Source organism: Pristiophorus japonicus, chromosome 6 (assembly GCF_044704955.1).
Source record: "Pristiophorus japonicus isolate sPriJap1 chromosome 6, sPriJap1.hap1, whole genome shotgun sequence".
In the NCBI taxonomy this organism is placed as follows: domain Eukaryota; kingdom Metazoa; phylum Chordata; class Chondrichthyes; family Pristiophoridae; genus Pristiophorus; species Pristiophorus japonicus.
Window position 1 is genome coordinate 222,094,264 of NC_091982.1, and position 12,926 is coordinate 222,107,189.

General features: G+C 43.9%; 1 protein-coding gene across 1 annotated transcript in view; it reads left to right on the forward strand.

Moving 5' to 3' along the window:
• Nucleotides 1–916: 916 nt before the first annotated feature.
• Nucleotides 917–12,926, forward strand: part of clstn2a (calsyntenin 2a) — a 405,371-nt gene continuing 393,361 nt past the window's right edge. Inside the window, exons 1-2 of the mRNA XM_070884086.1 lie at nt 917–983; nt 2,686–2,808. Coding sequence (XP_070740187.1) covers nt 917–983; nt 2,686–2,808 — 190 coding nt within the window. The remainder of the gene's footprint in view (nt 984–2,685; nt 2,809–12,926) is intronic.

Here is a 12,926-nt window from a genome sequence, read left to right on the forward strand (position 1 = left end):
GGTACTGATCGTGTTTCGAAACTTGGTTGATCGTGAACTTGTAGTCTCCACAAATCCTGACTGTGCCATCGCTCTTTAACACCGGAACAATGGGACTGGTCCATTCATTAAATTCGACCGATGAGATGACCCCCTCGCATTGTAGCCTGTCCAATTTGAGCTCGACCTTTTCTCTCATCATGTGCGGGACCGCCCTGGCTTTGAGATGGGCCTTGCATCTGGGCCTAGGTGAATCTGCACCTTGGTTCTCTTGAAGCTGCCAATTCCCGGTTCAAACAGTGAGGGAAATTTGCTCAGCACTTGAACACACAAACCATCATCCGCTGATGACAAAGCTTTGATATCGTACCATTTCCATTTCATTTTCTCAAGCCAACTCCTGCCAAATAACAATCGGCCATTGCCTGGGATAATCCATAATGGTAGATCATGAACCGCTCTCTCGTACGACATTCTTACTGCTGCACTACCGATCACTGGTATGAGCTCTTTCGTGTAGGTACGCAACGTCACATTTATCAGACTCAGCTTGGGTCTCTCTGCCTTGGTCTCCCACAGATTTTCGAAAGTCCTCTGGCTCATTATCGATTGACTTGCACCTGTGTCTAATTCCATGGATACCGGCATGCCGTTTAATTTTACCTCCATCATTATCAGTTGGCTCTTTGTAGGAACACACATATGCTGTACACTTCCTCCTTGGAGCTCTCAAATGCCTCGAGCTGCATCGCCAGATCCACGCTGAATTGATCATCATCCACGTGGTGTGTTGCAGCTCGCTTGTTCTGCTGCGGACAAGTCCACTGAAGATGACTCGTTTTCGCACATCCTCTGCATACATACTGCCTGAAGCGGTACTGATGGGGTCGGTGATTGCCCCCGCAACGCCAACACGTTGAGCTCGGATTTGCGCCCGATGGCGGGCTCGGATTTGCGCCCGATGGCGGGCTCTGAGCGGCTCCAGTTCTCGTATACGCAGTCGAGTAGGCTCTGCTGGCTGTCGATACAATTTTGTACACAGTACTTGCCTTGGAGTTCCTGTTTTGTTGCGATATCTGCTTTGTGCTTTTCTGCGTGGACATGCAAGCCTGGGCGATGGTGATGACCTTGCTGAGGTCCGGCGTCTCCGCAGCCAACAGCTTACTTAGATCGCCTCGTGGTTGACCCTGATCACAAAAAAGTCACGCAGCATGTCTTCCAACGCAGGCCCAAATTTGCAAGGCCCTGCAAGACGTCTCAGGTTGGCAACAAATGCTGCTATATCCTAGCCTTCTGGACGAACGTGCATATAGAAACGATATCTGGATATGAGGATTCCTTCCATGGGTTTAAGGTGTTCCCGAACTAGAGCACACAGTTCTTTGTAGGAAGAGTGAGTGAGAGCAGATTTTTGATGAGTGCATAGATCGTGGGGCCACAGATGGTGAGAAGAACTGCCCTGCACTTCTCTGCATCCTCGTCTTTGTTTAGGTCATTTGCCACGAAGTACTGGTCAAGACGATCCGTGAAATCTTCCCAATCCTCTCCCTCATTGAATCTCTTGAGAATCGTGCTGTGCTCACCTTACTTTTGCGTGGGTTTGTATTTGCCTCGTCGCCAGTTGTGCTGTATGAAATAATACAATGAACTCCGTACTGTGAGCCAGTGACTAGGTGTAACCTGGTCAGTCTTTAATGGCTTCCAGAAGTGAAGATACAAAGGTGAAGTACAGGTTATATACTGGGCCCAGCACGAGTGTACCTATGATCCAAGGACCTCCGACGATAGTGACCCCTGATGGTGGGTAGACCTTATGTACATACATTACAGGTTTGGAAGGGGATGTCAGAGAAACCTTAGTGAATTGCTGCAGTGCATCTTGTAGATGGAACGTACTGTAGCAACGGTGCACCAGTGATGGAGGGAGTGAATGTTTAATGTGGTGGATGGGCTGCCAATCAAGTGGGCTGCTTTGTCCTGGATGTTGTCGAGATTCTTGAGTGTTGTTGGAGCTGCACTCATCCAGGCAAATGGAGAGTATTCCATTACACTCCTGATTTGTGCCTTGTAGATGGTGAAAAGGCTTAGGGGAGTGAGGAGGTGAGTCACTCACTGCAAAATACTCAGCCTCTGACCTGCTCTTGTTGCCACAGTATTTATGTGGCTGGTCCAGTTAAGTTTCTGGTCAATGGTGACCCCCATGATGTTGATGGTGGAGAATGTAATCCTGCTGATTGTCAAGGGGAGGTGGCTAGACTCTCTCTTACCCACACACCCACTGGCTGGAAATCTAGTCACAAGCATCTTGGCTGGCAGAATCTTTTAGTGGGAAGAGGGAATGTGAAATATAACATGGTTGACTGGAAAAACTGTAAGTACTCCTGCTATTAGCTGATTCCAGTTGGAGTGTCACTGTTGATGATAATAGCAGATTCAATATTCCAGGCTTTCACAAAGCAAGCAACTTGGTGTAGGTATCTCCCACTGGGAGATCAAAGAAATAGAATAAAGGATAGAGAAATAAAAGGTTTGAACAGGAACCAAAGTAAATACATTTCACTGTCATGTGGTAGATTAGGTCGTGAACTCCATGTACCTAGACAACATGATTGGTAGGGACTTGGAAGTATTTATTTTGTATGATTTGAGTTATATGTGAAAAAGATGTATTGACAGCACTTTCTGATTGTGTCTTTTTGTTTTCAGTAAACAAGCACAAACCGTGGATTGAGACATCCTACCACGGTGTGATAACGGAGAACAATGACACCGTTTTTCTGGATCCACCACTGGTTGCACTGGACAAGGATGCACCTGTGCGCTATGCAGGTGAGTTGAGATGTTGTTAATCATCCCAAAGAACTGAACCTTTTACATTTCTTGTTATCTTTCATAACGTCTGTGCGGTTGTGGCACTAATGATTCATACCATTGTACAGATTCTTTTTGACAACTTGTGATGATGGATGCCATTTATGAGACATTTCAACCTTGTGTTTGAAAGAAACAAATTGATTTGTAGGTTACCTGGCAGCTACTTCTTTTATAAAAAAATATTCCACACTTAAAAAATAACATACTTTTTTTATATAAATGCTCGGAATTTACTCAGGCATTTTCTGCATTCCTGGTAGCTAGTTATATATGTCTGCAAATGCAGTGCCACTGAATGCATTGTATTTGTGGTTGGATGTCCTTTATTTGTGATTGTGGCTGCAAGACCATTAGGGTAGCTATTACAAAAGACATGCAAGTTTATGAAGTGCATTTAGAAAATAACTTTAATTGAATTGATTGGTTTGCCATTAAAAGGGATGGCTATCTGATTCCAACTTGACTGCTGTATGAAAATAGCAAGAATAATTACACACTCATTGATTTCATCAATAATAATTTACACCATTACAAGGCTCCCTAATACCCTTGGCTTCTGAGTGATTAAAATAGATTAGTCTTGCATAACCAGTTGATTCTTAATGACTGAATGTAGTCAGTGTCTCTGAATGTAATTACTGTGCAGTTTTGTTGATACCAATAGTTTCAAGGTATGTATTAGCCTTTAGGCTCATGTTATGACCTGTCAGATACATTTCATTAACAGGAGACTCGCTATTGAATACGGATTGGTGGCTGTGATTTGTTCATGATTTGAAGTAGTGCTGGTGTCCAGTGCTGCATTTTATCACTTGTCTAACAGTATATTTAGAAAAGAAAAATTTAAAGGGAATTTAAAATGAGAATATCCTTTATCACATCTTTTATATTGTTTCATTTAATTAATACTTGTAATAACACTCCCAGAAATAATTTAGGGATCTCCATTTTGATTTTCTTTAGTAAGAAAACAGGTTGAATAGTTTTCATGAATTATCTATTTTTTTATTAATCAGTTGGTGACTTTAAAGAAACCTGCCTGCAAGAAAGTAAGATTGACTTTATGGAGCTATAAATGCCAGTTATTTGCATAAACATTTTTCATAGGTTGGTAAGCTCCAACTGGCTTTTGCCATGAGTTGATCATGTTGTCCAGTTAATGTTTTATTACTTCGCATACTGTTGCCTTTCTTTACTTACCCTTTGCTCAGCTCTCCGTTGTGTAACACGGCCTTCATCAGTTCTGGTATTGTCTGGAGAATTTGATCTGTGAATGTGACACAGTCAACATAATGCAAAGTGACAGTAAATCACGTAATCTTGCAGCATTTTCAGAAAAAGAAAACCCATATAGTAAAGAAAATGTGGCATGGCTGAGGCTGGAGTTTTTGTACCTAATAATGGAATCATTTGGGTATTTTTGTGAGCTGTAATGTTAAGCAGTTGTGTAGTTTTATGTTATCGGCAGTATGAAGGATAATTTCATAAACATGATTTAAGCAATTAAGCTAGCGTTTCTAACTCACAAAGAATGCTCATGTGTTGCACATAAAATTAATATATTTAATTATTACATTTAAGATGTATATTTAATATGGACATCTTCAACGTTACAGATTGATTTTCTAAATATATCATTCAAATAAATTGAAACTAATATGAATAAAAATGCAATAAACTTTAGCCTAATATAACTAAAATCATACAACTATTTACAATCAGTCGTGGCTCAGTGGGTAGCACTCTTGCCTCTGAGCAGGTTGTGGGTTGAAGTCCCATTCCAGAGACTTGGGCACAACGATCTAGCTGACCCTACAATCCACCACCTGTAAGTAACCCAGAATTAAATTACTGAAAATATCTTTTCAAAAAAAAACACCACTATTATCTAGTTGGATTGTAGTACAGTAGTGAGTTCCTTAGTAAATTTTTTGAAAAATTCAAAAATGTACTTAATGTCCTTGCGCCCAAAGGTTCCAGCTTAATTTTTTGGCGCCTCCTCGAAGGCCTACAAACAAGTGCAATTCGCAGAAGCTCCCAATGGTGATTAATTCACCCTCGGAGCCTGGCCAGTTTTGTGGGTGGGGCCTGATTCTAGCATGATTTGTTTTTAAGATTGCAGAAATTCAAATTGCACTGAACACAATTTGCACTTAAAATTCCACTATCTTTTGCGGCAGTATCAGGGGAATTGCACCGAAAACACCAGCGCAATCGAGCGGAAACTCCAGGCCATCGTGCTTAAATTTATTTTTGCACTTTCTTTATTTCGTGTGTCATTATAACAACTCGCCTCCATCCAACCTCAGATGCTAAAACTGCCAACAGGGTTGTAGACTTCTTTTGAACATACATTTCAAAATGGCACAAAGCCCTTGCTTGAGGCCAAAATGCACTCACTATAGAGTGAGATAGATGAAGGGTTAGATTTTCCTTAAAGTGCAATTTTTTGCCATTGTGAGGCATCCCACCGTGGAGCCCAGATAAAGCTTGACTAAACATATGATTGATGTAACTGACAGGCTTCAGGGTCAGCCACCCTTGGGCCTTAAATCTGATACTTCGATAGTAGGAACTGAGCATGTTAATCTGCTTGACAAGAGCAGTAAAATAAATTTGAGCTTTGTGATACCAGCATGTGAACACTTAACATGCTCATCTAAAATTCCTCTTTCTGCTATTTTAGGAGGATGTTAACCTCTGTTCTTAATATTCAAAAAAAGGGTTAGTGTCTCCATTAAAGCGTTAAGCATTAAGCATTCACACATTAGTGTCACATTCTATATGTTCAGGGCCTTTGTTTTTCCAACTTTCTCCTCTTGTCTCCTGAGGATACCTTGCCAAAATGACTGTTCTTAATCTAGAAAGAAACAAGAAAATAGACATTGCATTTATATAGCCCCTTGCACAATCTCAGGATATCCCAAAGCATTTTACAGCCAATTAAGTATTTTTTTTGAAGTGACATCACAGTTGTAACGTAGGAAATTCAGCTGCCATATTGCACACAGCAAGGTCCCACAAACAGCAATGAAATGACCAGAAAATCTGTTTTCACATTTCCTACATTACAACAGTGAATACATTTCAAACAGTACTTAATTGGCTGGAAAGCGCTTTGGCACATCCTGAGGTCATGAAAAATACCATATAAAAAGGCCGCAAGTTCAGCAGTCGGGAGTTTGTTGAGGAGGAGGCGGGAGTCCGGGGTCGGAGGCCTATAAAAAGGCCGCGAGTTCAGCAGTCAGGAGTTCGTTGAGGAGGAGGCGGGAGTCCGGGGTCGGAGGCCTATAAAAAGGCCGCGAGTTCAGCAGTCAGGAGTTCGTTGAGGAGGAGGCGGGAGTCCGGGGTTGGAGGCCTATAAAAAGGTCATGAGTTCAGCAGTCAGGAGTTCGTTGAGGAGGAGGCGGGAGTCCGGGGTTGGAGGCCTATAAAAAGGCCGCGAGTTCAGCAGTCAGGAGTTCGTTGAGGAGGAGGCGGGAGTCCGGGGTCGGAGGCCTATAAAAAGGCTGCGAGTGCAGTAGTCGGGAGTTCGTTGAGGAGGAGGCCCAGCTGGTGCAGCTGCAGGGAGAAGGCAAAAAAGAAGAAGAAAGAAATCGAAAGGTGACGTTGTAGCCAAGAGGGTAAGTGATTGGCTGGTGATTGGTAAGTAGTTTTTCTTTTTTTTTTCTTTATCAGTAAGTAACATTTAGCATTGTTGTTGCCAAATTAGGTTAATCTAAGGGTTAAGTCATGGCAGGAGAGCTCGGATATGTGTTATGCTCCTTCTGTACGATGTGGGAAATCAGGGACGCTTCCGGTGTCCCTGACGACTACGTGTGCGGGAAGTGCATCCGCCTGCAGATCCTGATGGACCGCATTGTGACACTGGAGCTGTAGGTGGATTCACTCTGGAGCATGCACGATGCTGAGAATGATGTGAATAGCACGTTTAGCGAGTTGGTCTCACCACAGGTAAAGGGTACACAGCCAGATAGTAAATGGGTGACCAACAGGAAGAGCAGTGCAAGGAAGATAGTGCAGGAGTCCCCTGCCGGCATCCCCCTGCAAAACAGATACACTGCTTTGGGTACTGTTGGGGGGGATGACTCATCAGGGGAGGGCAGCAGCAGCCAACTTCATGGCACTGTGGGTGGCTCTGCTGTACAGGAGGGCAGGAAAAAGAGTGGGAGAGCGACAGTGATAGGGGATTCGATTGTAAGGGGAATAGATAGGCGATTCTGCGGCCGCAACCGAGACTCCAGGATGGTATGTTGCCTCCCTGGTGCAAGGGTCAAGGATGTCTCGGAGCGGGTGCAGGACATTCTAAAAAGGGAGGGTGAACAGCCAGTTGTCGTGGTGCACAAAGTTATCAACGATATAGGTAAAAAAACGGGATGAGGTCCTACGGGACGAATTTAGGGAGTTAGGAGCTAAATTAAAAAGTAGGGCCTCAAAAGTAGTAATCTCAGGATTGCTACCAGTGCCACGTGCTAGTCAGAGTAGGAATTGCAGGATAGCCCAGATGAATACGTGGCTTGAGGAGTGGTGCAGAAGGGAGGGATTGAAATTCCTGGGGCATTGGAACCGGTTGTGGGGGAGGTGGGACCAGTACAAACCGGACGGTCTGCACCTAGGCAGGACCAGAACCAATGTCCGAGGGGGAGTGTTTGCTAGAGCTGGTGGGGAGGAGTTAAGCTAATATGGCAGGGGGATGGGAACCTATGCAGGGAGACAGAGGGAAATAAAATGGGGGCAGAAGCAAAAGATAGAAAGGTGATGAGTAAAAGTGGAGGGCAGAGAAACCCAAGGCAAAAATCAAAACGAGCTACATTACAGCAAAATTCTAAAGGGGCAAAGTGTGTTTAAAAAAAACACGCCTGAAGGCTCTATGCCACAATGCGAGGAGTATTCGGAATAAGGTGGACGAATTAACTGTGCAGACAGCAGTTAATGGATATGATGTAATTGGCATCATGGAGACATGGCTCCAGAGTGACCAAGGCTGGGAACTCAACATCCAGGGGTATTCAACATTTAGGAAGGATAGGCAGAGAGGAAAAGGAGGTGGGGTGGTGTTGCTGGTTAAAGAGGAAATTAATGCAATAGTAAGGAGGGACATTAGCCTGGATGATGTGGAATTGGTATGGGTGGAGCTGCAGAATATCAAAGGGCAGAAAACGCTGGTGGGAGTTGTGTACAGACCACCAATCAGTAGTAGTGAGGTTGGAGACAGCATCAAACAAGAAATAAGGGATGTGTGCAATAAGGATACAGCAGTTATCATGGGCGACTTTAATCTTAATATTGATTGGGCTAACCAAACTGGTAGCAATGCGGTGGAGGAGGATTTCCTGGAGTGTATTAGGGATGGTTTTCTAGACCAATATGTCGAGGAACCAACTGGAGAGCTGGCCATCCTAGACTGGGTGATGTGTAATGAGAAGGGACTAATTAGCAATCTTGTTGTGTGAGGCCCCTTGGGGAAGAGTGACCATAATATGGTAGAATACTTTATTAAGATGGAGAGTGAGAGTTAATTCAGAAACTCGGGTCCTGAACTTAAGGAAAGGTAACTTTGACGGTATGAGACATGAATTGGCTAGAATAGACAGGCAAAGGATACTTAAAGGGTTGATGGTGGATAAGCAATGGCAAACATTTAAAGATTACATGGATGAACTTCAGCAATAGTACATCCCTGTCGGGAGTAAAAATATAACGGGGAAGGTGGCTCAACCGTGGCTTACAAGGGAAATTAAGGATAGTCTTAAAACCAAGGAAGAGGCACGTACATTGGCTAGAAAAAGTAACAAACCTGAGGGTTAAGAGAAATTTAGAATTCAACAGAGGAGGACTAAAAGTTTAATTAAGAGGCCGAAAATAGAGTACGAGAGGAAGCTTGCAGGGAACATAAAAACTGACTGCAAAAGCTTCTATAAATATGTGAAGAGAAAAAGATTAGTGAAGACAAATGTAGGTCCCTTGCAGTCGGATTCAGGTGAATTTATAATGGGAACAAAGAAATGGCAGACCAATTGAACAAATACTTCGGTTCTGTCTTCAGGAAGGAAGACACAAATAACCTTCCGGATGTACTAGGGGACAATGGGTCTAGTGAGAAGGAGGAACTGAAGGATATCCTTCTTAGGCGGGAAATTGTGTTCGGGAAATTGATGGGATTGAAAGCCGATAAGTCCCCAGGGCCTGATAGTCTGCATCCCAGAGTACTTAAGGAAGTGGCCCTAGAAATAGTTGATGCATTGGTGATCATTTTGCAACAGTCTATCGACTCTGGATCAGTTCCTGTGGACTGGAGGGTAGCTAATGTAACACCACTTTTTAAAAAAGGAGGGAGAGAGAAAACAGGTAATTATAGACCGGTTAGCCTGACAACCGGTTAGTTGAGAAAATGTTGAAATCACTAATTAAGGATGAAATACCAGCGCATTTGGAAAGCCATGACAGGATCGGTCCAAGTCAGCATGGATTTATGAAGGGGAAATCATGCTTGACGAATCTTCTGAAATTTTTTGAGGATATAACTAGCCGAGTGGACAAGGGAGAACCAGTGGATGTGGTGTATTTGGACTTTCAAAAGGCTTTTGATAAGGTCCTGCACAAGAGATTGGTGTGCAAAATCAAAGCGCATGGTATTGGGGGTAATGTACTGACGTGGATAGAGAACTGGTTGGCAGACAGGAAGCAGAGAGTCGGGATAAATGGGTCCTTTTCAGAATGGCAGGCAGTGACTAGTGGAGTGCCGCAGGGCTCAGTGCTAGGACCCCAGCTCTTTACAATATACATTAATGATTTGGATGAAGGAATTGAGTGTAATATCTCCAAGTTTGCAGATGACACTAAAGTGGGTGGCGGTGTGAGCTGTGAGGGGGATGCTCAGAGGCTGCAGGGTGGACAGCTTAGGTGAGTTAGATGAAGTCCTAACTACTAGGGGGATCAAGGGGTATGGCGAGAAAGCAGGAAGGGGGTAATGAAGTTGCATGTTCAGCCATGAACTCATTGAATGGCGGTGCAGGCTAGAAGGGTCGAATGGCCTACTCCTGCTCCTATTTTCTATGTTTCTATGTTTCTATGAGTGGGCAAATGCATGGCAGATGCAGTATAATGTGGATAAATGTGAGGTTATCCATTTTGGGTGCAAAAACACGAAGGCAGAATATTATCTGAATGGCGGCAGATTAGGAAAAGGGGAGGTGCAACGAGACCTGGGTGTCATGGTTCATCATTCATTGAAGGTTGGCATGCAGGTACAGCAGGTGGTGAAGAAGGCAAATGGTATGTTGGCCTTCATAGTTAGGGGGTTTGAGTATAGGAGCAGGGAGGTCTTACTGCAGTAATACAGAGCCTTACTGAGGCCTCACCTGGAATATTGTGTTCAGTTTTGGTCTCCTAATCTGAGGAAGGACGTTCCTGCTATTGAGGGAGTGCAGCGAAGGTTCACCAGACTAATTCCAGGGATGGCTTGATTGTCATATGAGGAGAGACTGGATCAACTGGGCCTTTATTCACTGGAGTTTAGAAGGATGAGAGGGGATCTCATAGAAACATATAAGATTCTGACGGGACTGGACAGGTTAGATGCAGGAAGAATGTTCCCGATGTTGGGGAAGTCCAGAATCAGGGGACATAGTCTTAGGATGAGGTGTAGGCCATTTAGGACTGAGATGAGGAGAAACTTCTTCACTCCGATAGTTGTTAACCTGTGGAATTCCCTGCTGCAGAGAGTTGTTGATGCCAGTTCATTGGATATATTCAAGAGCGAGTTAGATATGGCTAAGGGGGTCAACGGGTATATGGAGAGAAAGCAGGAAAGTGGTACTGAGGGAATGATCAGCCATGATCTTATTGAATGGCGATGCAAACTCGAAGGGCCGAATAGCCTAGTCCTGCACCTATTTTCTATGTTTCTATGTTTCTATATAAATGCAAGTTCTTTTTTTCTTTTAGTAATATTGGTTGAGAGATAAATATTAGCCAACACATCGGGGAGAACTCCCTTCTCTTCTTCAAAATAGTGCCATGGGATCTTTTACTTGCACCTGAGAGGGAAAACAGGTTTTAACATCTCATCCGAAAGACAGCACTGCTGACAGTGCAGCACTCACTCAGTACTACCCTGGAGCACCAGCCCAGATTTTATGCTCAAGCCTCGGAAGTGGGACTTGAACCCACAACCCTTTCACTCAGAGTTGAAAGTGCTGCCACTGAGCCATGGCTGACACCCTAAGTCCAGATAAGGAGTGACACTAACTATTCGATCATAGGCAGCATGATAGCAAGTTTAATCCTGTCTTGACACATACAATTTCACAGCAGGGCTCACTGGGTAGCAATCATAAGAACATAAGAGAAAGGAGCAGGCGTAGGCCATTTGACCCCTCAAGCCTGTTCCGCCATTTAATAAGATCATGGCTGATATGATCATCGACTCAGCTCCACTTCCCTACCTGTGCCCCATAACCTTATATTCCCTTATTGCTCAAAAATCTGTCTATATCCGCCTTAAATATATTCAATGACCCAGCCTCCACAGCTCTCTGGGGCAGAGACTTCCACAGATTTACAACCCTCTGAAAGAAGACATTCCTCCTCACCTTAGTTTTAAGTGGGCGGCCCCTTACTCTGAGACTATGCCCCCTAGTTTTAGTTTCTCCTATGAGTGAAAATATCCTCTTTGCATCCATCTTGTCAAGCCCACTCATTATCTTATGTTTCGATAGGATCACCTCTCATTCTTCTGAACTCCAATAAGTATAGGCTCAAACTACTCAACCTATCTTCATAAGTCAACGCATGTTGACTTATCTCAAGAATCAACCGATTTGGATGAAGGAATTGAGTGTAATATCTCCAAGTTTGCAGATGACACTAAAGTGGGTGGCGGTGTGAGCTGTGAGGGGGATGCTCAGAGGCTGCAGGGTGGACAGCTTAGGTGAGTTAGATGAAGTCCTAACTACTAGGGGGATCAAGGGGTATGGCGAGAAAGCAGGAAGGGGGTAATGAAGTTGCATGTTCAGCCATGAACTCATTGAATGGCGGTGCAGGCTAGAAGGGTCGAATGGCCTACTCCTGCTCCTATTTTCTATGTTTCTATGTTTCTATGAGTGGGCAAATGCATGGCAGATGCAGTATAATGTGGATAAATGTGAGGTTATCCATTTTGGGTGCAAAAACACGAAGGCAGAATATTATCTGAATGGCGGCAGATTAGGAAAAGGGGAGGTGCAACGAGACCTGGGTGTCATGGTTCATCATTCATTGAAGGTTGGCATGCAGGTACAGCAGGTGGTGAAGAAGGCAAATGGTATGTTGGCCTTCATAGCTAGGGGGTTTGAGTATAGGAGCAGGGAGGTCTTACTGCAGTAATACAGAGCCTTACTGAGGCCTCACCTGGAATATTGTGTTCAGTTTTGGTCTCCTAATCTGAGGAAGGACGTTCCTGCTATTGAGGGAGTGCAGCGAAGGTTCACCAGACTAATTCCAGGGATGGCTTGATTGTCATATGAGGAGAGACTGGATCAACTGGGCCTTTATTCACTGGAGTTTAGAAGGATGAGAGGGGATCTCATAGAAACATATAAGATTCTGACGGGACTGGACAGGTTAGATGCAGGAAGAATGTTCCCGATGTTGGGGAAGTCCAGAATCAGGGGACATAGTCTTAGGATGAGGTGTAGGCCATTTAGGACTGAGATGAGGAGAAACTTCTTCACTCCGATAGTTGTTAACCTGTGGAATTCCCTGCTGCAGAGAGTTGTTGATGCCAGTTCATTGGATATATTCAAGAGCGAGTTAGATATGGCTAAGGGGGTCAACGGGTATATGGAGAGAAAGCAGGAAAGTGGTACTGAGGGAATGATCAGCCATGATCTTATTGAATGGCGATGCAAACTCGAAGGGCCGAATAGCCTAGTCCTGCACCTATTTTCTATGTTTCTATGTTTCTATATAAATGCAAGTTCTTTTTTTCTTTTAGTAATATTGGTTGAGAGATAAATATTAGCCAACACATCGGGGAGAACTCCCTTCTCTTCTTCAAAATAGTGCCATGGGATCTTTTACTTGCACCTGAG